The following is a 22,361-nucleotide window of genomic DNA, read 5'->3' on the forward strand; positions in this document are numbered from 1 at the left end:
ATTGGAAATTAGAAACAGCCCCCAAAAGTCACATTCCCCAATAGAAATAAATAAATGTTGCCTGGTGTCATCAATCTCCACCTCCAGGTCTCAGCAGGGTCAGCTTTCGTTCCCACGGGAAGGAGAGCCACCTAGCCTAAACAACTCTCTCTATCTCCACTCCTCCCAGCTTAGGAATGTGGCAAGCCCGAAACCCTTCCCCCCATAACCAGCAAAGAGAAAGAAAGAAAAGGAATATATAATAAGGCTAAATAAAACAGCTTTGCATATGTCAATTTCGGGCTTGACAGTCCTGCCCTCAGGTGTTTTGGAGAATAGCTTGACTCCCTCTTCTTTGGGGCATCCCCTGAGATATTGGAACACTGCTATCATGTCTCCCCTAATCCTTCTTTTCATCAGATTAGACATACTCAATTCCTGTAACCATTCTTCATATGTTTTATCCTCCAGTCCCCTAATCATCTTTGTTGCTCTTCTCTGCACTTTTTTTAGAGTCTTGTGATGACCCAGGGTGTGGCACAAAAGCAACAAAGTCACAAAAGTAGGTAAAGTTCCTTTAATTCCTCCAACTTTGCCCCCAATGTCCAGTTATATATCAGCTGGAGAAAAAACTCTCCCAAGAACAGTCTTTAAAGGAAAGAAATTCAGTCCGAACCCAAAGTACATATAAATTATAAATAAAAACCAACACAAACCACGCTGCAGCAATTAACGAGACAGGGCAGGATAAGGAATTGCAGAACTCAAAAGATAACAAAAACACACAGTTGGGAGGACACCAGAACCCAGATAAGACTTGACAAACAAAGATAATTCACACTTTGCTTCCAGCAAGGTGCTGTACACAAACACCCTTTTAAAATCCTGTGTTCCCAGCTGTAGCTAATGAAGGGAATCAGGGCCCTTTTCTCCCCCATAACCCCTGTAACTCACATTGCTCCCTTCTCCACTCTGCCCTGCGTGCCCTAGGATGAAGAGGGAGTGGGCCTGGATCTTCCTCCAAATTCCCTCTCTCTTGCGGTACCTCTCCATTGCTCTGCCCAGCCGGACTGTGCCCTTCCCCAGTTTCTTCCACAGCCACTCTACTGTTGTAAGTCAAGGACTACCTGTACAAGCTATGAAAAATACATAAAAGAACGAAAAGTGTGGGGGAGTGAATCTACATGTAGAAATTACTTCCTCTTCATCGAGACTAGTACAAACAATTTTAGTCATTTATCACATTCTCTCATATTTCAACTAAAAATCCCCTTATCCTAGGTCTCATCCCCATTTGTTATATAGGAAGCATCATTAACAGAATAATTCTGGAGTTATCCTGGAGATGGAAGGGAGTTCCAACCGAGTTGGACGGGACCTTAGAGGTCTTCTAGTCCAACCCCCTGCTCCAGGAGGAAATCCTACACCATTTCAGAAACTGTGGTGATACGTTTGAGGTCAGGGGATGCGAAACAGGAACAGTTTACATGTTAAATATTGTGTTATGCCCCTGTCGGAATCTAATTCCGAGGGGGAGGCCGAGCAGCTGACAGGGAGAGGGAGTGTGGCTCCATTGTCGGGGCAGAGCAAGGGAGAGATCGAGCAAGGGAGAGGGAATTTGGAGGAAGATCCAGGCCCACTCGCCTTCATCCTAGGGCACACAGGAAGGAACGGAGAAGGGAGCAACGTGGGTTGCATGGCTTATGGGGGACGAAAGGGCCCTGATTCCCTGCAGCTGGAAACACAGGGTATAAAACAGGAAGCTGCGCGCAGCAAACATGAATTTATCTTGTATCGTTGTGGCTTATCTGTGTTCCCTTCCCTACTGTGTGAGTTTTGCCATGCTTTCAAGTCTGAAATTCCTGCTCCTGCCCTGTCAAGCTAATTACTTCAGTTTGGTTTGTTTGGATTTTTAAGTTACAGTTTGTGCATACCTTGTTTTGGACTGAATTTTCTACAGTTAAAAGCTGTTCCTAGGTGAGTTTTTCTCCAGCTGAAGGTAACCTGGACATTGGGGGCAAAGTTAGAGATAATAAAGGGACTCTTCTTGCTTATTTGACTGTGTTGCCTTTCTGCCATGCCCATATTGATTTAGATGTCTTCTGGGTCTTTTAATATCCCTTTGACTTCCTTCACAAACCAGAAGCCTTGAAACATTTTACAAACCAACTCACCCTCTATGAACAACGAGAAATCAAGGACTATAAAGAGCTGTGGTTTCTTGGCCTGGGCGCAAAGAAGATTGAGGGCTACATTGATGGACAGAACAGCAGCACTTACGATGATGACCACGGTTCCTATAAAAAGGTAAGAAGAGGTTGATGTGGTGGTAGATCTTGGCATCCAGATCATAGCAGAACACTCACGGGGCCAAATCTCTGCAGCTGGAATTGGGCAGGAGATGCCCAAGGTGATCTGTGTGGTCTTAAGCCTCACAGGAACTGGGTATGTCTAGTTGCAATGTCTGTCTCCCTTGGATGGTTTTCCAGATACCTCCTTAGAGGTCAGCTTGGAGGAGGAGGAGCCAATTCATGGCATGTCAGGAATTGAGTTGATTGATGGCTCTGAATGGCCATCTGGAAGGGAGGCTGCACCTTGTTGTGATCTGCCAGCAGCCAGCGGAGCTGGCAGCAGACTTGGACAGTTGAGGAGGTCAGAGTCTGGGGAAGGCTGTAATGGATGCTCTGCGTCGGAGGCAGAGATGGGGCCAGGGCTGTCTGACAGTTATCAGCTGCCTTCACAGTTGGAGCTCAGTGAGGCAGAAGAACAGCTGGAGCCTGTTCCCAATGTGCACATGCACAGAGCTGCCAGGAGAAGGGAACAGTTAAGGAACAAGGGTCAACTCAGGGATAAAGGCACAAGTGGACGGTGAATGGCCTCTTCCATAGAGAATAAAGAGGAGGGAAAGGGGAATGGTGTTTGCAGGAGACAATTAGTTTGTTCAATTAGGGTGAAGATTTGTTCCTGACTTCTTGCCAAGTATTTTCTGCTACAGCATTGTGCTTGGAAGATATCGGCCTGGCAACTCTCCAAGCCTGATAAGGTCTGTGATTGTAAATCACCCGTGAAAGACTGTTTGCCGGGACTTTGCTGGATGTGAATGAGAGGAATTCACATTAGCCTAAATAAAAGGGTTTTGTCGGGATGAGGAGTCTGCTTCGTGGTTTTGTGAAGCCTAGGTCAGAACACGCCTGGGGAAAGCTTGCAGTGGCAGACAGCCACCGAAGAGGTGGAGGAACTGCCTTCTGTACTGATCTGAGAACATATAGGGCAGAGAAAAGGGAGCAGCAGAGAAGGTCAGCTAGACTACCCTAGAAGAGAAAGTCCCACTGATCTTGATGGGCTGCACCGGAAGCTGGCTATTTATCAAAGCAGAAGATGGAGACACAACGTGTTTGTTTTCTAGATGTGTGTTTTCTGGTCGTCGCAATTCCTGCTTCACTCTGGATTGATCCTGTGTTTAGAATTGAATCGTGTGCCTTGAAAAGCTTCTGGACTTTTCTTGCCTGGTGGCTTTAAGTTTTGTCTGGTGGACTTATTTTATCTGAGCAACTTTCAACAGCTTTGTGGACTATTGGGCCCTTGTCTGTGGACTAACCTAGGTCTGCTCATGGCTGGACTTAATTGCGACAGTTCTGGGTTTTGGTGAAGGGAATTGCTGGGGATTATTAATAAATTCACTAAACCAGAGTTAGTGGGCAGTACACTAGTCTAACCAAGAAAAGAACTAGGGGCGACACGATAGCTGTCTTCCAATACAGTGGTACCTCGGTACTTAGTTGACTCTGGGAGGCATGATGAGCACCAAAAATGATGAGTAGCAAACAATTTTCCCCCCACAAGGAATAATATAGTGAGTCCCAAGGCAGCCAACATTAATTTGTGCATTGAGTACTGAATAAACGGTGAGTAGTTCAGCGTCAAATGCGTTGAGTACCAAATTCGGTGTGTTTCAAAACAATTGAGTACCAAGGTACCACCTTGTTTGAGGGGCTGTCACCGAGAGGAGTTCCACCTATTTCCCAAAGCACCTGTGGGCAGGATAAGAACTAACAGGTGGAAGATCATGAAAGAAGGCTGGCTCCAACTTAAAACTAAGGAGAAACTTCCTAACAGTGAGAACAATTAACCAGTGGAACAGTTTGCCTTTAAAAGTTGGGGTGCTGCTCCATCCCTGGGACCTAGAATGCCAAATGTATTTTTGCTTTGTGCTTGTTTTGTGAATATGGCATAAGAAGTAGTGGAAACATATACGATGTTTACTTTGTACGTTGTTGTCACTCTGTGTAGGTACTAAGCGATCATATTGCATATAGATACGAAATCCTGGCTATAATTGGGAAAGGATCCTTTGGGCATGTTGTGAAGTGTTTGGACCACAAGACCGGTGAAAAAGTAGCAGTGAAAATAATAAGGAACAAAAAGAGGTATGGTTGTCTGTATTCTTTTTGTTTCATTTTATATTTTGTTAAATAAAATAAATATAATACCAGAAACTACTTGAATAGAGGATTGATTCCTAATTTATTTTTATTTTTATTTATTTTATTTGGTTTGTCAATTGCGTACAAGATAATAGGCATAAGTAAAAACATAGTTATGAACTATAACTATGTTCAATTATGATTGATTATCTGTGGTGGGAGCATTAATTTATAACCAGAAGATTTTTTTTAAAAAAAAATTGGCAGCAAACAAACCATGCGATGCTGCGACAGTTGTGAGTAGGAGAACCAGCTGCAAGTCATTTTTTTTAGTGCCGTTGTCATTTCAGAGTCACTAAACAAATGGTTGTAAGTCAAGGACTACCTGTATGTTAAGTAGTTTAAGGGGTCCAGATCAAAATCACAGTTGGTGTAATTTTCCCCTTTTATAATCAGGTTCCACAGTCAGGCTTTGGTTGAAGTTGACATCTTAAATTCGCTACGGCAAAAGGACCAAGATAACACATACAACGTCGTCCACATGAAAGAGCATTTTTGCTTCCGTAATCATTTCTGCATCTCCTTTGAATTATTAGGGTAAGGTACTGCTCTGCATCTCCAGTTAATACTTTATACAGTGATTAAATGTGAATTTGCTTGATCTTATTTTCTCAATCTTAGCAGTCCTTAATCTTAACAGGTAGGTACCCGGTTTCCCCCAAAATATGGCCTAACCTGAAAGTAAGTCCTAGCTTGATTTTTACACGTGTGCCCAATGTAAGCCCTACTCCCCCAAAAAGTTAGTTGCTTATTTGGAGTTTCTGATTGCTCTTTACTTATGAAATAGAGAGCCCCAATCTTTCTGAATGGATACAAAATCCCCATTCGTACAGGCTATCCTCTTCATGCTTCTGTTTGAAGCTGTTTTCCTATGGCAAAAAGATTGGGGCTGATTTCTCCTTTAAGAAGATATCTTTCCTCTTCTCCTTCAGGGGAAGTATTCTATACTGCCTCTTTTTAATATGAAGAATAAAGAATGTTTTATTCTGCAGGGTGTGTGTGTGTGTGTGTGTGTGTGTGTGTGGCTTCCAACAATACGCTGAATGATCTCAGAGACTTCGAACTGAATCACAGTTTTAAAATTCCAAATCATTGAATTTCAGCTGTTTTAGTGCAGGGGTCTCTCCATGTGCGTCTTGGTAAAACTGCTGTTTCTCATCCCGCAGTTTAAATTTATACGAATTAATCAAGAAAAACAACTTCCAAGGTTTTTCTTTGGGTTTGATTCGCCGTTTCACCCATTGCATCTTAAGATGTCTGCAACTCTTATACACGGAAAAAATTATCCACTGTGATCTGAAGCCTGTAAGTACCATCTTTTCAGTACCGGTGACGTTTTCAATCATTTTATGATTTTTATTTATTTTATTTTATTTATTTACTTTGTCAAAAGCTTACAATACAATTAGAAATAAGAATAAATGTAAGTTTAAATACAAGAAATAGGAATTAATAATTGGGGACAATAGGACAGGGACGGTAGGCGTGATTGTGCGCTTATGCACGCCCCTTACAGACCTCTTAGGTATGGGGTGAGGTCAATAGTGGATAGTTTTAGAAATTTAAAACATTTCAGTGTAAGGAAGCACTTTTCAAAACAGATAGGGACTCTAATTTTGTTAGGCATTGTCAATGCTTTGGATATGCATAATGAACTTAAAGCTCAAGATAAATGATTTTTTTTTCTAGTGCCGGTGCCTTGTATGTGTTATTTGTGTTGTGCTTTGTTGTTGTGTTGTGTTTTTGTGCATTGTTGTTACTTAGTTTATTAATGAAAGGTCTGTAGGAAACTACCAAGCTCAGAGAACACCAAGCACCCCACAATTTACAAAATTGTGTTCCTCTTGCTTATCTGAGTCATTCTATTGCTTTATACAAAAAATAACTCCCTAACTACGGTAATGTACTGCACAATGAATTTAATTCCTCCTTTAGGTTGTCCTATATCCTAGAGCAGTGGCCCCTAATGTTTTGGGCACCAGGGATGATTCCATGGAGAGAGGTTTTTCCATGGACCGGAGAGGACGCGGTGTCACATGCTGTCTTGCATCCCACGGATGGGGCTTCGCTTGTTTGCGTGGCTTGGTTTCTAACATGCCACAGATTGGTGCCAGGCAACAAACCAGGGATTGGGGACCCCTCTCCTAGAGTTTTCTATTGTAGCTTATCAATCTTTGACCCTAGAAAGAGAGCATACATACCAGGGGTGGCCTTCAAAAATTTTAGCAAAAGGTTCTCTGCCCGGTGGCTGGGTGGGCATGGCCAAAGTGGCGTGGTCTAGTCAGCCTCCTGCACCATGGTGGGGGGGGGGGTGTTTTTGCCCTCCCCCGGGCTCCAGAGGCCCCTCAAGCTTCCGGGAGGACAAAAACGGCCTCCCCAGGCTCCGGAGCTTGTCTGGAAACTGGAAACAGGCCCATTTCTGGCCTTCCCGAACTTCCAGGAGGCCCGTTTTTCACCCTCCCCAAGCCTCTACGTGCAGCCTGCACTTACCTGCATCCAACGGGCGGTGTGGAGACTCCTGAAGGGGAGGGGTGGGCAGAGCCAGCCAGGAGTGGGATTTGGGGGTTCCCCGAACTGCGAGCCCCCAGCAGCCCACCCCTGGTACATACCCACAACTGCTTAGGGATGTAATATTTAGTACATATTTTAATTTAAAATGCTAGAGAATTCCTGGAAGCCTGGCACTCCGACAAATCGGCCATCCACAGACACATAGACATAAACAACATCTACCTACTGTGCAAAAGAGACCATCGACAAGCCCAAAAGGGAACAAAGGGACCAAAACACTTCCCCACCAGCAATCAATACTCAGATGAGTGTAGATTAACACCAAGATTAGCACCAAACCAACAATCAAGAAGGGGTCGGGCGAGGGGCTCCAGAACCCAGAGATATGAGCATGAGCCATACAGATCCTGTTCCCAGTTAGAGTTTGGTGACCTGAACAGGAAAAAAAAAACAAGGAAAATGTCAACAGCTTGCTAACCTGATAGATGAAACGTACTGATATTTTCTCCCTTTGTCTTATTTTTTTTTTAATTCTTTAGGAGAACATATTAATAAGCCAGTCTTCAGCTGGACAAATTGCATTCAAAGTTATTGATTTTGGATCGAGCTGCTATGAACATCAAAGAGGTTTGCGGAGTCAAGTAGATATAATTTTCTTTAGTGATTTTTTAAAATACATTGAATTGCATTTTTTTAATTCTATAGATATCAATGAGATGTTTCACAAAATGCTCACAGGACAATCTTGTAGCATTTCCCTCTCTGGGCCATTGTCTTGGAGCTCATACAACGGAGTCCACGCCCAAGTAGCTATTTTTTCCTCATAAGTACAGGTAGTCCTCGACCTACGACCACAATTGAGCCCAAAATTTACGTTGTTAAGTGAAACATTTGTTAAGCAGGTTTTGCCCCATTTTACGACCTGTCTTATTAAGTGAATCATTGCAGTTGTTCAGTTAATAACACGGTCGTTAAGTGAATCTGGCTTCCCCATTGACTTTGCAAAAGGGGATCATATGACACCCCCCCGGGGACACAGCGACCGTCATAAATATGAATCCGTTGCCAAGCATCCAAATTTTGATCATGTGACCACGGAGAAGGCTGCAACTGTCGTAAGGGTGAAAAGCAGTCCTAAGACACTTTTTTCCAGGGCTGTTGTAACTTTGAATGGTCACAATAGGAACTGTTGTAAGTCGAGGAGCAGCTGTATATGGATGAAGGAAAAATAAGTGTCTATCCTGGGTTTTTTTTTCAGTGTCTCAGAATCTACATCCTAGATCCTATCTCAGTTGATACCTAACCTTTTCAGTACCGGATACCCAAACTGGAATTCGCGTGCATGCCTGTCTTTTGGGCATTTTGGGGGTCGTTTTCAGGCGGTTTTTCGGGCTGTTTTCAGGCCAAAAAACAGTCTGAAAACGGCCCGAAAAACAGCCTGAAAACAATCCAGAAAATGGCCTGAAAACAGCCTGGAAAACAGCCAGAAAATGGCCCAGAAAGCAGCCTGAAAATGGCCCAAAAACCGGCCTGAAAATGCCTGGAAAATGGCTTGGTTTTTTTGCGGTCTCTCGGGCCTTTTTCGGGCACTCCATTGCCCACAAAGACCAGCTGGCCAGCGTGACAGATACCAGAAGAGCAGCTGGCGATGCCACATGTGCCCACAGAGAGGACTGTGCGTGCCACCTCTGGCACGCGGGCTATAGATTCGACATCATGGTCCTATCTAAATCTTAGCAGATCTTATCAGAGCTCACTCAGTACATTCAGATAGGTATAGGTAGTCCTCAACTTACAACCATTCCTTTAGTGACCGTTCAAAGTTACGACCATCGCAGCATCCCCAAGATCAAAATTCAGACGCTTGGCAACCGGCTCATATTTATGACAGTTGCAGTATCCTGGGGTCACGTGTTCCCCTTTTGCAACCTTCTGACAAGCAAAGTCAATGGGGGAAACAAGATTCACTTAACAACTGGGTTACTCACTTATCAACTGCAGGGATTCACAACCACTGTGGCAAGAAAAGTCATAAGATGAAGCAAAACTCAGTTAGCAACAGAAATGTGGGGCTCGGTTGTGGTTGTAAGTACTCTGGGATTGAGCACTTGTGAATTCTGAATCCAAGGCCTCCTGGATCAGTTTCTGTGTTCAGACGGGTGTTTGGGGGAAGACGGGTGTATCTTGGGATGGAGTTCAGACAAGGATCCCCATTCAAGGAGGACATTCTCCTTCGCAGACGGTTGCTGCAGGGTAGGGCTTCTGGAATTCACTTGGATTTACTACTGGTGGGGTATTTGAAAGATCTCTTCAGGTTCTTTCGCCCAGAAAGACAATGTAGAAGAGCCAGCAGAGCTGAGAGACAGAGTTAAGTGCACCATAAGTTTAGAATTGTTACGTTGCCACAAACGGTCCATGTCTGATTCCTTCTGAATTTAGCATTGAACATTAATTGATTATTCTCATTTTATAGGCTTGAGCAATAAATCCACTGAACTGCAACTTGATGCAGGGTCCGATCCTTTGTGCCTGACGTTAATTTAGCCAGTTGCAATTTAGAAGATGTATTGCTCAGGCCTCTACACAAGAATCTAGTCAGCTAAAGATCAGCACTAAACTGTTACCAGACAAGGATCAATGGAATTCAAGAAGGGATGGATTTGGACCATTTGTGGTGACGTAGATTCTAAGTTGATGACACACTTAACTCCACCCCCAGCTCTGCCTTCTCTTCTCCTACAGATACGGGCTCATAGTCTGTGGCTTAGATCAGAGTTCCCCAATCTTTTCAGCTTCGAGGACTGCAGGGATGGGAGATGGGGTTGTTCTGAGTAAGCATGTGCAGTTTCATTTGCGCAAGCGGCAGGCATGTGTGCCCGCTGCTCGTGCAAATGGAGCATATACGTACACACTCACATGCTGTTCATGCAATTGGGGATGTGCGCACGCATTCATTTGCCACTTCTGCAGCCCGGTTCTGAAGGCTCAATGCCCAGAAGTAGATCACGGCCTGGGGGAGTTGAGGATCTCTGGCTTCGATCAGCAGTTTGGGGCTCATAGGAAGGACTAGCTATTTGTAACAAGGTCAGGGATCTTTGTCAAGCGTCCTCCAAAGCAGTGGTCGCCAACCAGTGGGCTGGGGACCACTGGTAGTCCGTGAGAAAATTTTGGTGGTCCGCAAAGAAATGTTACCCCCAAAGCAATTAATCCAGGCTGAGCGGGAACACAAGGCTGCATCACCCACATAGCCTGCGGAAACACAAGGCTTGCATCGCTTGCATTGTGAACAACATGAGGTAGTGAGGGGAGAGGGGAAAGGGCGGAGGGGAGAAACTTGCCCCACTCACCCCACACACCTCACCTGGCCACCTTCTGGCTGCTTCTTTCTGCTTCTTTCTTCTTCTGCTTTCGGCTGCACTCAAGGAAAGCACAAAAGTCTTTCTTTTTCTCCCCCAAACTCCACCAGAAATGAGTCTTTGGGACCCTGCAAGGCATCCTGCTCCAAGAGGTTGCACTGGTTTGACAAGTCTCACAAAGACTCATTTTTGGCAGAATTTGGGGGAAAGAAAGAAAGACTTCTGCTGCTTCTGCTGCTTTCCTTGCATGAAGCCCAAAGTCTCTCTCTCTCTTTCTTTCTCCCCCCCCTGAGAACGGAGCTGGAGATGGTATTCTGCGATCCCAAATAAAGAATGATTGATTGGTAGGAAAACGGGGTGGGGAATTTTCCTGCAGACTTTTTGGGGGGATTTTCCCAGGGTCTCTGGTCTGCGGGATTTAAAATTATGAGTTTGGTGGTTTCTGAGGTCCTATTCCTGAGCAAATGAGGAGGTTTGCGAACCAGTTGAGACAGAGGTACAGACATAGGTGCAGGATGGGGTGGAAGTTTGCATGATAGGAATAAGCCATGGAAGCAACTGCTTCAAAATAACAAGCAGAACATTAGATCTATTGGCTTACTGAGTAAAGACTGTCAGGTGGCAGAGAAAATCAGAGAAATGGGAAGCATTTTTGGTGGGGACTGAGCTACCCTCTCTCACAATCTTTTCCTCCAATGTCCATCCTCCCTTTTTTGTTTGCTTTAGTGTACACCTATGTCCAAAGCCGGTTTTATCGTTCTCCAGAAGTCATTCTGGGCCACCCGTACACAACCTCAATCGATATGTGGAGCTTGGGTTGCATCATAGTTGAGCTCTACACGGGGTGCCCCCTTTTCCCAGGGGAAAATGAAGTGGAGCAGCTTGCCTGCATTATGGAGGTACCTTTTGTTACATCCCTAAAGTGGTCGGTGAAATGAGGAGCCAGATTGATGGGGGAAGTCTACCAACTCTTTGAACCGCTTAGAGAGGGCTGTAAAGTACTAAGGTATGTAGTGGCATATAAGTCTAAGACAGTGCTACTGCTATTTAAGCCGTGAAGGCAAAGTACTTAGACTGCAGTATTGTAGGCTGACTCTGCCCACTGCCAGGAGTTCGATTCTGACCAGCTCAGGGTTGACTCAGCCTTCCATCCTTACAAGGTCAGTAAAATGAGGACCCAGTGTGATGACTGAGGGTGGGGTACAAAATAAACACAGTCACAAAAAACAGATGAAGCCCCTTTTATTCCTTCACTTTGCTTCAAAGCTCCAAATATCCTTGACTGGAGACAAAAAAACGGAGTCAGCACATAACTCTCAGATGGCTCTGGCCGAGTGGTGGTATTTTACCAGTTCGGTCCGGTTCTGCCAAGCCGGTAGCACTGATGAGCAGCGAAGACCGGACCAGTTCTCTCCAATTGGGCCCACCTGCTCACCCGATTTCCCATACTAACTTTTATTCCTGGCTTTTGAAGTGCAGCTGCTTTGCGCGGCAGCTGCTGAAACGAGAGGGAGAGTGCAGGATTGCAGGAGGTGAGTCAGAATGCGTCTGCGCAAAGTGCACATTTGGTGCGCATGTGTAGGCAAAGTATGTGTGCGCACGTGCAAAGCGCGCCCACCAAGCCACGCCTACCGAACCGGTGGTAAAAATATTTGAAGCGCACCACTGCCTTGGCCCCATCTCTGCGTCGGACGCAGATCCCTCGTCCGAGCCCTCCCCCACACTCCAGGACTGGCCCATGTTCCTCCCCACTGTCTGACTCTGCTGCCAGCTCTGCAGGCCGCCGGTGGACCATAACAGTAGCATTTGCTGATTTTCCCATCCTTGTTTGGGATGGTGTTTCTCCATCAAGCCTCTGGGTCTTTCAAAGAATGGTAGGGAGAAGCAATTAGGCCTTTCTTTTTCCACAGCCAGGACTGAAAGCTTCAGGAAGAATTTTCTGCTCTGAACTGGGGCTCAGGACCTTTGCCCAAAGGCCCTGAGAGAATTGGAGCCAGAAGGGCATAGTTGGCAGTAACACCCTGCATATAGGAAATGAGCAGGCTGAGCCCGAGGCCAGGGTCAAATACATCATCAGTATGGAATCATTGCATTCCCACAAAGGACTGAAGTCTAGCCACCTGTGAATTCCATTGACTCTTACCTAGTGTCAATTTAGCTTTGACCATTAATAGATCAGATTCTTGATATATAGGTAGCATGGAATCAGTGCTTTGCATTAAACTCCTGTTCCTGGTTACTTGTGCCTGACAGGTGTCCTTGTACATCTTCCAGGGCTGTTCTCCTCAACCACGTAGTTTCACCTGGATTTATAGTAGTGCAATATCCCTTGTCACAACCTAGTGCAGAGTTAAACGGAGCAGGCTTAAATCCAGTCACTCACACTGAGCCAAGTCATGAAATGGTCACTCAATCCATGGCTCAGCTTTGGACTTCAACTGAATTAACTACTGATTGCTTTACAGAGAAACTGTAAACTTTGTTCTTCTCCCTCTCTCTCTCTCTCTCTCTCTCTCTCTCTCTGTCTCCTCTCCCTCCCTCTCCTCTCTCTCCCTCCTCCTCCCTCTCTCATCTCCATCTCTCTGTCTCTGTCTCTCATCTCTCTCATCTCTCGTCTCTGTGTCTCTCTGTCTCTGTGTCTCTGTGTCTCTCTCTGTGTCTCTGTCTCTGTCTGTCTGTCTGTCTCTCATCTCTCTCATCTCTCGTCTCTGTGTCTCTCTCTGTCTCTCTGTCTCTGTCTCTGTCTGTCTCTGTCTCTCTGTCTCTGTCTCTGTCTCTGTTCTGTCTCTGTCTCTCTCTCTCTCTCTCTCATCTCTCTGTCTCTGTCTCTCTCTGTGTATGTGTCTCTCTGTGTGTATGTGTCTCTGCCTCTCTGTCTCTCTCTCTCTGCCTCTCTGTCTCTCTCTTATCTCTCTATCTCTGTCTCTCATTTTTTTTCTTTCATTTTAAAGATCTTAGGACTTCCACCATCTGATTTCATTCAAACTGCATCAAGAAAACGAACGTTCTTTGGTAAGCATTGATCATTACTGAACAATTCAATTAAGTGGCTATAATTATGATGGGAAAGTCTGCATTTATCCAACTATTATTTAATAGGAGGATGAAATATACCCCACACACACACACACACACTTCATCATGGCCAAACCTGTGGTGATGAAGTGGTTGGAATGCAGTATTGCAGACTTAATTCTGCCCTCCTCCAGGAGTTTGATCCTGCCTGGCTCAAGGTTGACTCAGCCTTCTGTCCTTCTGAGGTTGGTAAAATGAGGAACCAGATTGTTGGGGCAATATGCTGATTCTGTAAATCGCTTAGAGCAGTAGTTGGATTCAAAAATTTTTACAACTGGTTCTGTGGGCGTGGCTTGGTGGGTGTGGCTTGGTGGGCGTGGCAGGGGAAAGATACTGCAAAATCTCCATTCCCACCCCACTCCTGGGGGAAGGATACTGCAAAACCCCCTTCCCACCCCACTAACCTGCTTTCCAGCTCCATTCTCCTTTGCAGGGCAACCAAAAGACCCAGCCAATCTGTGGGGACTCAATGGGAGGCAGATGGGGGCAGGGCCAGTCAGAGGTGTTATTTTCCGGTTCTCCGAACTACTCAAAATTTCCACTACTGGTTCTCCAGAACTGGTCAGAACCTGCTGAATCCCACCTCTGGCTTAGAGAGGGCTGTAAATCACTATGAAGCGATATACTGTATAAGTCTAAGTCCTATTGCTATAAACATAATATAAAATATATAAAGTGTAAGAGCTGTGGTGGCACAGTGATTAGAATGCACTACTGCAGACTAAGTTTTCCAACTGCCAGCAGTTCAATCCTAACCAGCTCAAGGTTGACTCAGCCTTCCATCCTTCCAAGGTCAGTAAAATGAGGACCCAGATTGTTGGGGTCGATAGGCTGACGTTGTAAACTGCTTAGAGAGGGCAGTAAAGCTCTGTGAAGCGGTATATAAGTTTAAGTGCTATTGCTATTGCTATGCTATCTAAGCCGTGCAGGTGCTGTGCTTAGAACGCAGTATTGCAGGCTCACTCTGCCCACTGCCAGGAGTTCGATTCTCACTGGCTCAAAGTTGACTCAACTTCCCTCCTTCCGAGGTTGGTAAAAGGAGAACCCTGTTTGTTGGGGGCAATAGGCTGACTCTGTAAACTGCTTCGAGAGGGTTGTAAAGCATTATGAAGCAGTATATAAGTCTAAGTGCTGGTGCTATTTTACACAGATGGGCTATTTTGAATCCTACATGTTCACCTATCACTGTCACACCGTGAAGTGCAACAGATGCACTGAACAACTGGCACAAGCCAGAAAGTCCTACTTTGGGCCCAAGGCAGAAAAATATGGGTGGATGTTGCCACAAGGGACATTGTGTTTGTAGAAAAAAATCTGATGCCCGTTTTGAATTTAGCATGCACTGTGTAAAAATTGGTACCCACCCCTATGCCTACAACAAATTAATTTTGTAATTAAGAATTCCTACTTGGTTGCCTGGCCATCTAGCTGTACAGGCAATTTCAGACAAACAAGTAAGGTTCAAGACTACAACATTTGCCCTCTCTGAACATGTGTATTTTCTTCTGTAAAGACTGACAGTTTGTGCAAACGGCTCCCAGTTTCACAATCTCAGCTGAATGTGGAAATGTACATAAGATCCAGGGGTGGGATTCAAATTTCTTAACAACTGGTTCTGTGGGCATGGCCTAATTTGTGGGTGTGGCTTGGTGGTCATGTGACTGGCTGAGCATGGCTTATATGTAAATATTGTAAATATTTATGTAAATATTGAATTTTTTTACTAAAAAAGAGCAACTTTTACGCAAAATCAGGCAAAGTAGGCAGGCAGATTGAGTTGCTCACAGAATCATAGATTCACTCAGAGATCTATCTTTCTGCAATCTGTTACCTGAGTCTGTTACATAAAATTTGCTTGCAAGCAAACTCACAAAATTAACTCACAACACACCGTGTATGTAAATATTGATATTTTTTTTGTATAAAAAGAGCAACTTGTACCCCAAATCAGGCAAAGCAGGCAGGCAGATTGAGTTACAGAATCACAGATTCATTCAGAGATCTACCTTTCTGCAATCTGCTACCTGAGTCTGCACTGAAAAATAGAAGCTTCAGTCCTAAGGAAGATTAACCTCTGCTTTTAGATTACTGTATATACTCGAGTATAAGCCTAGTTTTTCAGCCCATTTTTTGTGCTGAAAAAATCCCCCTCGGCTTATACTCGAGTCAGATCCCTCTGAAAAAAAATGGTGTGGAGTCGCGGCCTCCGGCGGCAGCGACTCCCAACAGCCCCAGCCGGGAAGGGAAAGGCAAAAGCGCTTTGCCTTTCCCTTCCCGAGGCGGCGGGACTGGGGCCGCGCCGGCGGTAGTGACTCCTGACTCAGGGGCCTCCGAGGGAGGGGAAGAGAGTGACTCCTGCCTCCCGCTGTCATCATCATCTTCTTCTTTTGGGTTAGTGAATCAATTAAACCTTTCATGATAGTGAGATCGTTTCCCAAATTAATTATTTTTATTTTTGAAATTTACCAGTAGCTGCTGCATTTCCCACCCTCGGCTTATACTCGAGTCAATAAGTTTTCCCAGTTTTTTTGTGTAAAATTAGGTGCCTCGGCTTATATTCGGGTCGACTTATACTCGAGTATATACGGTAGCTAGAAAGCAAGAAATCTAACGATTTCCTGCTTTCTAGCTAATCTAAATCTCCTGGCACAGCAGAACAGTTGATGGTTGGGGGGGAAAAAGGAAAAATAGCAACTGAGCAGGCAAGTTTGATGGTGCGCATGCCAGGTAAGGAGAAAGTGGGCAGGGTGGGGTGGGACAGGTCCAGCCAGTGACACAATTTGCCAGTTCTCCAAACTGCACAGAATCATAACAACTGGTTCTATAGAACCGGTCCAACCAGGTAGAATCTCACCCCTGATAAAATCCGTTTTCCTCTTTTGTAGATTCCAACGGTGTTCCGAAAAGTGTCACAAACACAAGAGGGAAAATAAGGAACCCAAATTCTAAAGATCTGAGCGCCGTCTTGAAAACATACAATGGCACCTTTCTGGATTTTCTCAAGAAGTGCCTCGTGTGAGATTTTTTTTGAAAAAAGATTATTTTGCTAAATCCTGCTTTTATTTTCCCTTTTATGCTTTTAAAAAAAGAAATAACTGTAGAGAAACGGATCATTGTAGATGAGTTATTTTTGGATAGCTTAATTCCCCATTTGGTCAATTATCTTTGGAAATGGTTTGATAGGAAAATGCTATGGCAGTGATTTCCATGTTGCATTTGATGAGTGATTGGAAATTATATTAAATAGTCTTTCCTCTTTTGTAATAAAACTTCCCTGCTTGTCTTCCTGTGGATTTTGAAGAATTTTCTTGGAATATTCCATGTTCTTATATGGTCATATTGCTACTCCTTCCTTCCTTCCTTCCTTCCTTCCTTCCTTCCTTCCTTCCTTCCTTCCTTCCTTCCTTCCTTCCTTCCTTCCTTCCTTCCTTCCTTCCTTCCTTCCTTCCTTTTTCTTTCCCATTCTCCTTCTCCAGTGGCCACAATTATGACAAAAAAAGCAAAGAGGTCTGGCTAGGACTTTGCTTAAAGCAAAGTGTGTCCTTAAAAGGTAACGGTAAAGGTTCCCCTCGCACATACATACTAGTCGTTTCCAGCTCTAGGGGGCGGTTCTCATCTCTGTTACAAAGCCGAAGAGCCAGAGCTGTCCGACAACGTCTCCCTGGTCATGGGACTGGCAGGACTAAATGCCGAAGGCACATGGAACGCTGTTCCCTTCCCACCAAAGTGGTCCCTATTTTTCTACTTGCATTTTTTTACATGCTTTCGAACTGCTATGTTGGCCGAAGTTGGGACAAATAAGGGGAGCTCGCTCCATTGCGCAGTGCTAGGGATTCGAACAGCCGAATTGCCGACCTTTCTGATCGACAAGCTCAGCGTCTTAAGCCACTAAGCCACCGCGTCCCTATTAAGTTTGTCCTTAATTTTTAAACTACAAAATGTGTAATTAGATGCTTCCAAATGTTATGCAGGGTCGTTGCTGTTAAGATTAAACATCTGTAAGCCACCACTGCAACTTCATTTGTGAGTCAAGCTCACAAAAGAGTTGTAAAATTTGGAAGGTGAAATCGAACTGACCAGATCAGAGAAATGGCACAAGGTTTCTTGCCTTAGAATTCCTTGTCACTTGAAATCAATAAAGTTTTTTTTTTTTTTAAAAAGAATTCCTTGTCACTTGAGGCTCTACTCTACCTTTTAGTAGGGATAGTCCTTGATTTACAACCATTCATTTAGTGACCGTTTGAAGTTATGACACTGAAAAAGTGACTGTGGCTTGTACTTAATGACTATTGCAGCATTCCCCACAGTCTCATGATCGAAATTTGGGTGCTTAGTAACTAACATGTGCCAATGTAGCTTTAGGTCTAGTTTAATGAAACCTTCTTTTCATTAAACTAGACCTACCCAGTTCCAGCAACCGTTCTTCATATGTTTTAGCCTCCAGTCCCCTAATCATCCTGGTTGCTCTTCTCTGCACTCTTTCTAGAGTCTCAACATATTTTTTACATCGTGGTGACCAAAACTGGATGCAGTATTCCAAGTGTGGCCTCACCGAAGCATTAGAAAGTGGTATTAACACTTCATGTGATCCTGATTCTATCCCTCTGTTTATGCAGCCTAGAACTGTGTTGGCTTTTTTGGCAGCTGCAGCACACGGCTGGCTCATATTTAAGTGATTGTCCACTAGGACTCCAAGATATGAGCTGCGGTGGCGCAGTGGTCAGAGTGCAGTACTGCAGGCGACTTCTGCTGACTGCCAGCTGCCTGCAATTTGGCAGTTCGAATCTCACTGGGTTCAAGGTTGACTCAGCCTTCCATCCTTCCGAGGTGGGTAAAATGAGGACACAGATAGTCAAGGGAAAGAGGCTGACTCTGTAAACCGCTTAGAGAGGGCTGTGAAGCACTGTAAAGTGGTATATAAGTCTAAGTGCTATTGCTCCTCCTTCCTTCCTTCCTTCCTTCCTTCCTTCCTTCCTTCCTTCCTTCCTTCCTTTTCTTTCCCATTCTCCTTCCTGGTGGCACCATGGTTGGAATACCGTATTACAGGCTGACTCTGCTCAAGGCCAGGAATTCAATCCTGACTGGCTCAAGGTTGATTCAGCCTTCGTGAGGTGGGTAAAATGAGGACCCAGATTATTGGGGGAAACATGCTGACTCTGTTAACCACTTAGAGAGGGGCTGTAAAGCACTATAAAGTGGTATATAAGTCTAAGTGCTATTGCTACTGCTATCTCTCTCACAGTTACTACTGTTCAGCAAGGGTACCATCCACATTCTACCTGAGCATTTGGTTTTTCTTGCCTAAATGAATTGCCCATGCCGTGAATGATCAGCCTAGCCTTAATCTATTTTTTATATTTATCCTCTCTTTGTCTCAAGATGGAAACCTTCTTTGCGCATGATTCCAGAAGAAGCCATCCACCATGCATGGATGGAGGAGCCATGGCCGCCCAGACTGAAACAGAAGCCCAAGATGGCGACGAAGCTGAGTGAGGCAACTTTCTACACCACGGAGAAGAAAAAGGAAAACGCTCATAAAAATACACAGTTAGAAAAAGGAGGTTGTTTAGTTTTAATTCTTGCTTTCCTTTTAAAATGATAATGATAATGATAATAATAGTAATAATAATAATAGTAATTACAGTAAATGATAATAGAATAGTAGTAAAAAAATAATAGTAAATGCAGACTCGGCAAAGAAGTGCATGAAACCATCGATCAGATACTGAGCTGTTGCAAGACAATTGCTCAGACTGACTACAAACAACGTCACAACACAGTCACTCAGATGGTCCACTGGAACTTGTGTCACAACTACCATCTGCCTGTAGCAAAGAACTGGTGGGATCATAAGCCTGAGAAAGTGGTAGAAAATGAGCATGAAAAACTACTGTGGGACTTCCGAATACAGACTGACAAAGTTTTGGAACACAATAGCCCGGATATCACGATTGTGGAGAAGAAAAAAGTGTGGATCATCGACATTACCATACCTGGTGACAGCAGAATCGACGAGAAACAACTTGAAAAAGTTACCAGATATCAGGACTTGAGAATCGAACTGCAGAGACTCTGGCCTACACCAGTCCACGTGGTTCCAGTGGTACTCGGCCCACTGGGTGCTGTGCCTAAAGACCTAGGCAAGCACTTAAAAACAATTGGCGCTGACAAGATCACCATTGGTCAGCTGCAGAAGGCCACCTTACTGGGATCTGCTCGCATAATCCGCCGATAAATCACGCAGTCCTAAACACTTGGGAAGTGTTTGACTAGTGATTTGTGATACGAAACTCACTATAGTTATCTTATTTGCTGTGTACACTGTCATTTTTGGTATATAATAATAGTAATAATAATAATCGTAATCAAGCTGTATATGTACTCCTCAATTTACAACTGTTCATTCAGGGACCGTACGAAGTTAGGACAGTGCTAAAAAACCACCAAAAAATGGTGACTGAGGGCTGGTCCTCACACTTACGACTGCCCCCAGGGTCATCTGGTCAAAATTTGGGCACTTGGCAACTACCTGTGTATTTTACAACAGTTATAACCTCCCAGGGAGATCACATAATCGCCATTTCCCAGGGGACTTCTGACAAGCTAAATCAATAGAGGGAAGCTGGACTTGCTTAAAGTCTGTGTGATTCATTGAACGACTGTGGCCAAAGACACAAAAATCTGGCATGACTCGCTTAGGAGCTATGACGTGGCATTGGTTAGAATGCAGCACAGGTAGCCTTCGGCTTGTAACAGTTCATTTCGCAGCCATTCGAAGTTATGACGCCACTGAAAAAAAGGGACCGATTACCTTGTTTCACACTTAATGACCTTTGCAGGCTCCCCGCGATCATGTGTGATCCAAATTCAGAGGCTTGAACAAACGGTTCATATTTATGACTGTTACTACATCCCGCAAACCCCACTTGCAACCTTCTCACAAACCAAATCAATGGGGAAGCCAGATTCAAGTAACACAAACCGGCTTGCTAACTTATCCCCGGCAGTCATTCGCTTAACAACGGTGGCGAGAAAGGTCATAAAGTGAGGCCAAACTCCCTCTAAAATGGTCTCGCTTAACAACAGACCTTTGGGGTTTGATTGTGGCCATAAGTTGAGGACTAGCTGTATAAAGAAAAAAAATTCCTAGTGATGTGTACACAGCAGTGGGCACAATCGGTTAGTTTTTAAGAAGCAGCTGTCAACTAAAAAAAACCAAAACTTTTTTGGTCTTTTTAGTTGTCAGCAGAAAAGGGAGGGGGGAAAGCAGTGCATTCCTTAAATGCTTCAGATAATTGTGAGGCGGCCAAAGCTGTTGGCACGCAAGATTATTACTGGAGAGCATGATTGATGACTCTTGACTACGGATGTGTCCCATTGGAGTATATACATTCAGGGGGTGGAGGGAAGACCAAGCTCAAGGGTGAAATGAATGATGTGTCTTAGTGTCAGCTGCACCCAGGTAACGCCGACATGGTCACTCCTAATAAATCATTTTTTTTTACTCTGAGAGATGTGGCTAGAGACTTATGATTTGAATGGGGGTGTATTGTTGGAGCCCTGACAGCCAGCCGACACTAAGACACATCACTTTGGGGTGTGGTTTAATTGATTGTTTTTTTGCACATTGCAGAGGGCTGGACTAGATGATCCCTTTGGTTCCTTCCAGCTCCACAGTTCTATGATTCTATGGCTTCTCTCTGTCAAGCTGAGTGGCAGGAAGCATAGCAGGTAGCCTTCATTAGATTTAAAAACAAAACAAAATAAACCAAAGGGGCCCACATTCCCTCTAAACTCAAAGAAAAGAGAAAAGAAAAATGAATTCAAAAACAGTTCTCACAGGTTGGCTATAGACTGGAGTTTGTCACAGTTCATTCCTGCTGCCTGCTTTTCATCGTCTTTCGATGGGCAGGCTAGTTGCCAGTAAAATAATATTACAGGTAGTCCTTGACTTACGACTGTTCAAAGTTACAACGGCACTAAAAAAAAGTGACTTAGGGCCATTTTTCACACGTATGGCCATTGCTACCTCCCCAATGCCTTAAAGAACCTTGTGGTTCACTCAATAACTGGGATGGTTCACTTAACAACCATGGCAAAAATATATATATCATAAAATCAGGCCCTGCTCACTTAACAACTGCTTTGCTTAACAGTAGAAGTCATCCTCCCAATTGTAGTTGTAACTTAGAGGATTACCTGTATCTGAAAATTTGTGACTGTATGACTGTAACTTTGTCACTTGTATCCTTGGCCAATAAAGAATTCTGTTCTGTTCTGTTCTGTTCTGTTCTATTCTATTTCTATTTCTATTTCCATTCCATTCCATTCCATTCTATTCTATTCTATTCTATTCTATTCTATTCTATTCTATTCTATTCTATTCTATTCTATTCTAATTCCATTCCAATTCCAATTCCATTCCATTCCATTCCATTCCATTCTATTCCATTCTATTCTATTCTATTCTATTCTATTCTATTTCTATTTCATTCCATTCCATTCCATTCCATTCCATTCTATTCTTCCTTATTCCTATTCTATTCTATTCTATTTTATTCTATTCTATTCTATTTCTATTTCTATTCTATTTCTATTTCTATTATTTCTATTTCTATTTATTTCTATTTCTATTTCCATTCCATTCTATTCTTCCTTATTCCTATTCTATTCTATTCTATTCTATTCTATTTCTATTTCTATTTCTATTCTATTTCTATTTCTATTCTATTTCTATTATTTCTATTTCTATTTCCATTCCATTCTATTGTTCCTTATTCCTATTCTATTCTAATTCTAATTCTAATTCTAATTCTAATTCTAATTCTAATTCTAATTCTAATTCTAATTCTATTCTATTCTATTCTATTCTATTCTATTCTATTCTATTCTATTCTATTCTATTCTATTCTATTCTATTCTATTCTTCCTTATTTTATTATATTCTTCCTTATTC

General features: G+C 43.7%; 1 protein-coding gene across 1 annotated transcript in view; it reads left to right on the plus strand.

Moving 5' to 3' along the window:
- DYRK4 (dual specificity tyrosine phosphorylation regulated kinase 4) overlaps positions 1 to 22,361 on the plus strand; it is a 43,718-nt gene that overhangs the window by 20,923 nt on the left and 434 nt on the right. Inside the window, exons 9-17 of the mRNA XM_087969121.1 lie at positions 2,123 to 2,286; positions 4,270 to 4,406; positions 4,860 to 5,000; positions 5,630 to 5,768; positions 7,514 to 7,601; positions 11,057 to 11,229; positions 13,282 to 13,342; positions 16,291 to 16,420; positions 18,785 to 18,966. Of these exons, the coding sequence (XP_087825247.1) occupies positions 2,123 to 2,286; positions 4,270 to 4,406; positions 4,860 to 5,000; positions 5,630 to 5,768; positions 7,514 to 7,601; positions 11,057 to 11,229; positions 13,282 to 13,342; positions 16,291 to 16,420; positions 18,785 to 18,966 (1,215 nt within the window). The remainder of the gene's footprint in view (positions 1 to 2,122; positions 2,287 to 4,269; positions 4,407 to 4,859; positions 5,001 to 5,629; positions 5,769 to 7,513; positions 7,602 to 11,056; positions 11,230 to 13,281; positions 13,343 to 16,290; positions 16,421 to 18,784; positions 18,967 to 22,361) is intronic.

Source organism: Notechis scutatus, chromosome 6 (genome assembly GCF_049901735.1).
Source record: "Notechis scutatus isolate UNSWTSFEM ecotype Mainland chromosome 6, rNotScu1.2, whole genome shotgun sequence".
Lineage (NCBI taxonomy): Eukaryota > Metazoa > Chordata > Lepidosauria > Squamata > Elapidae > Notechis > Notechis scutatus.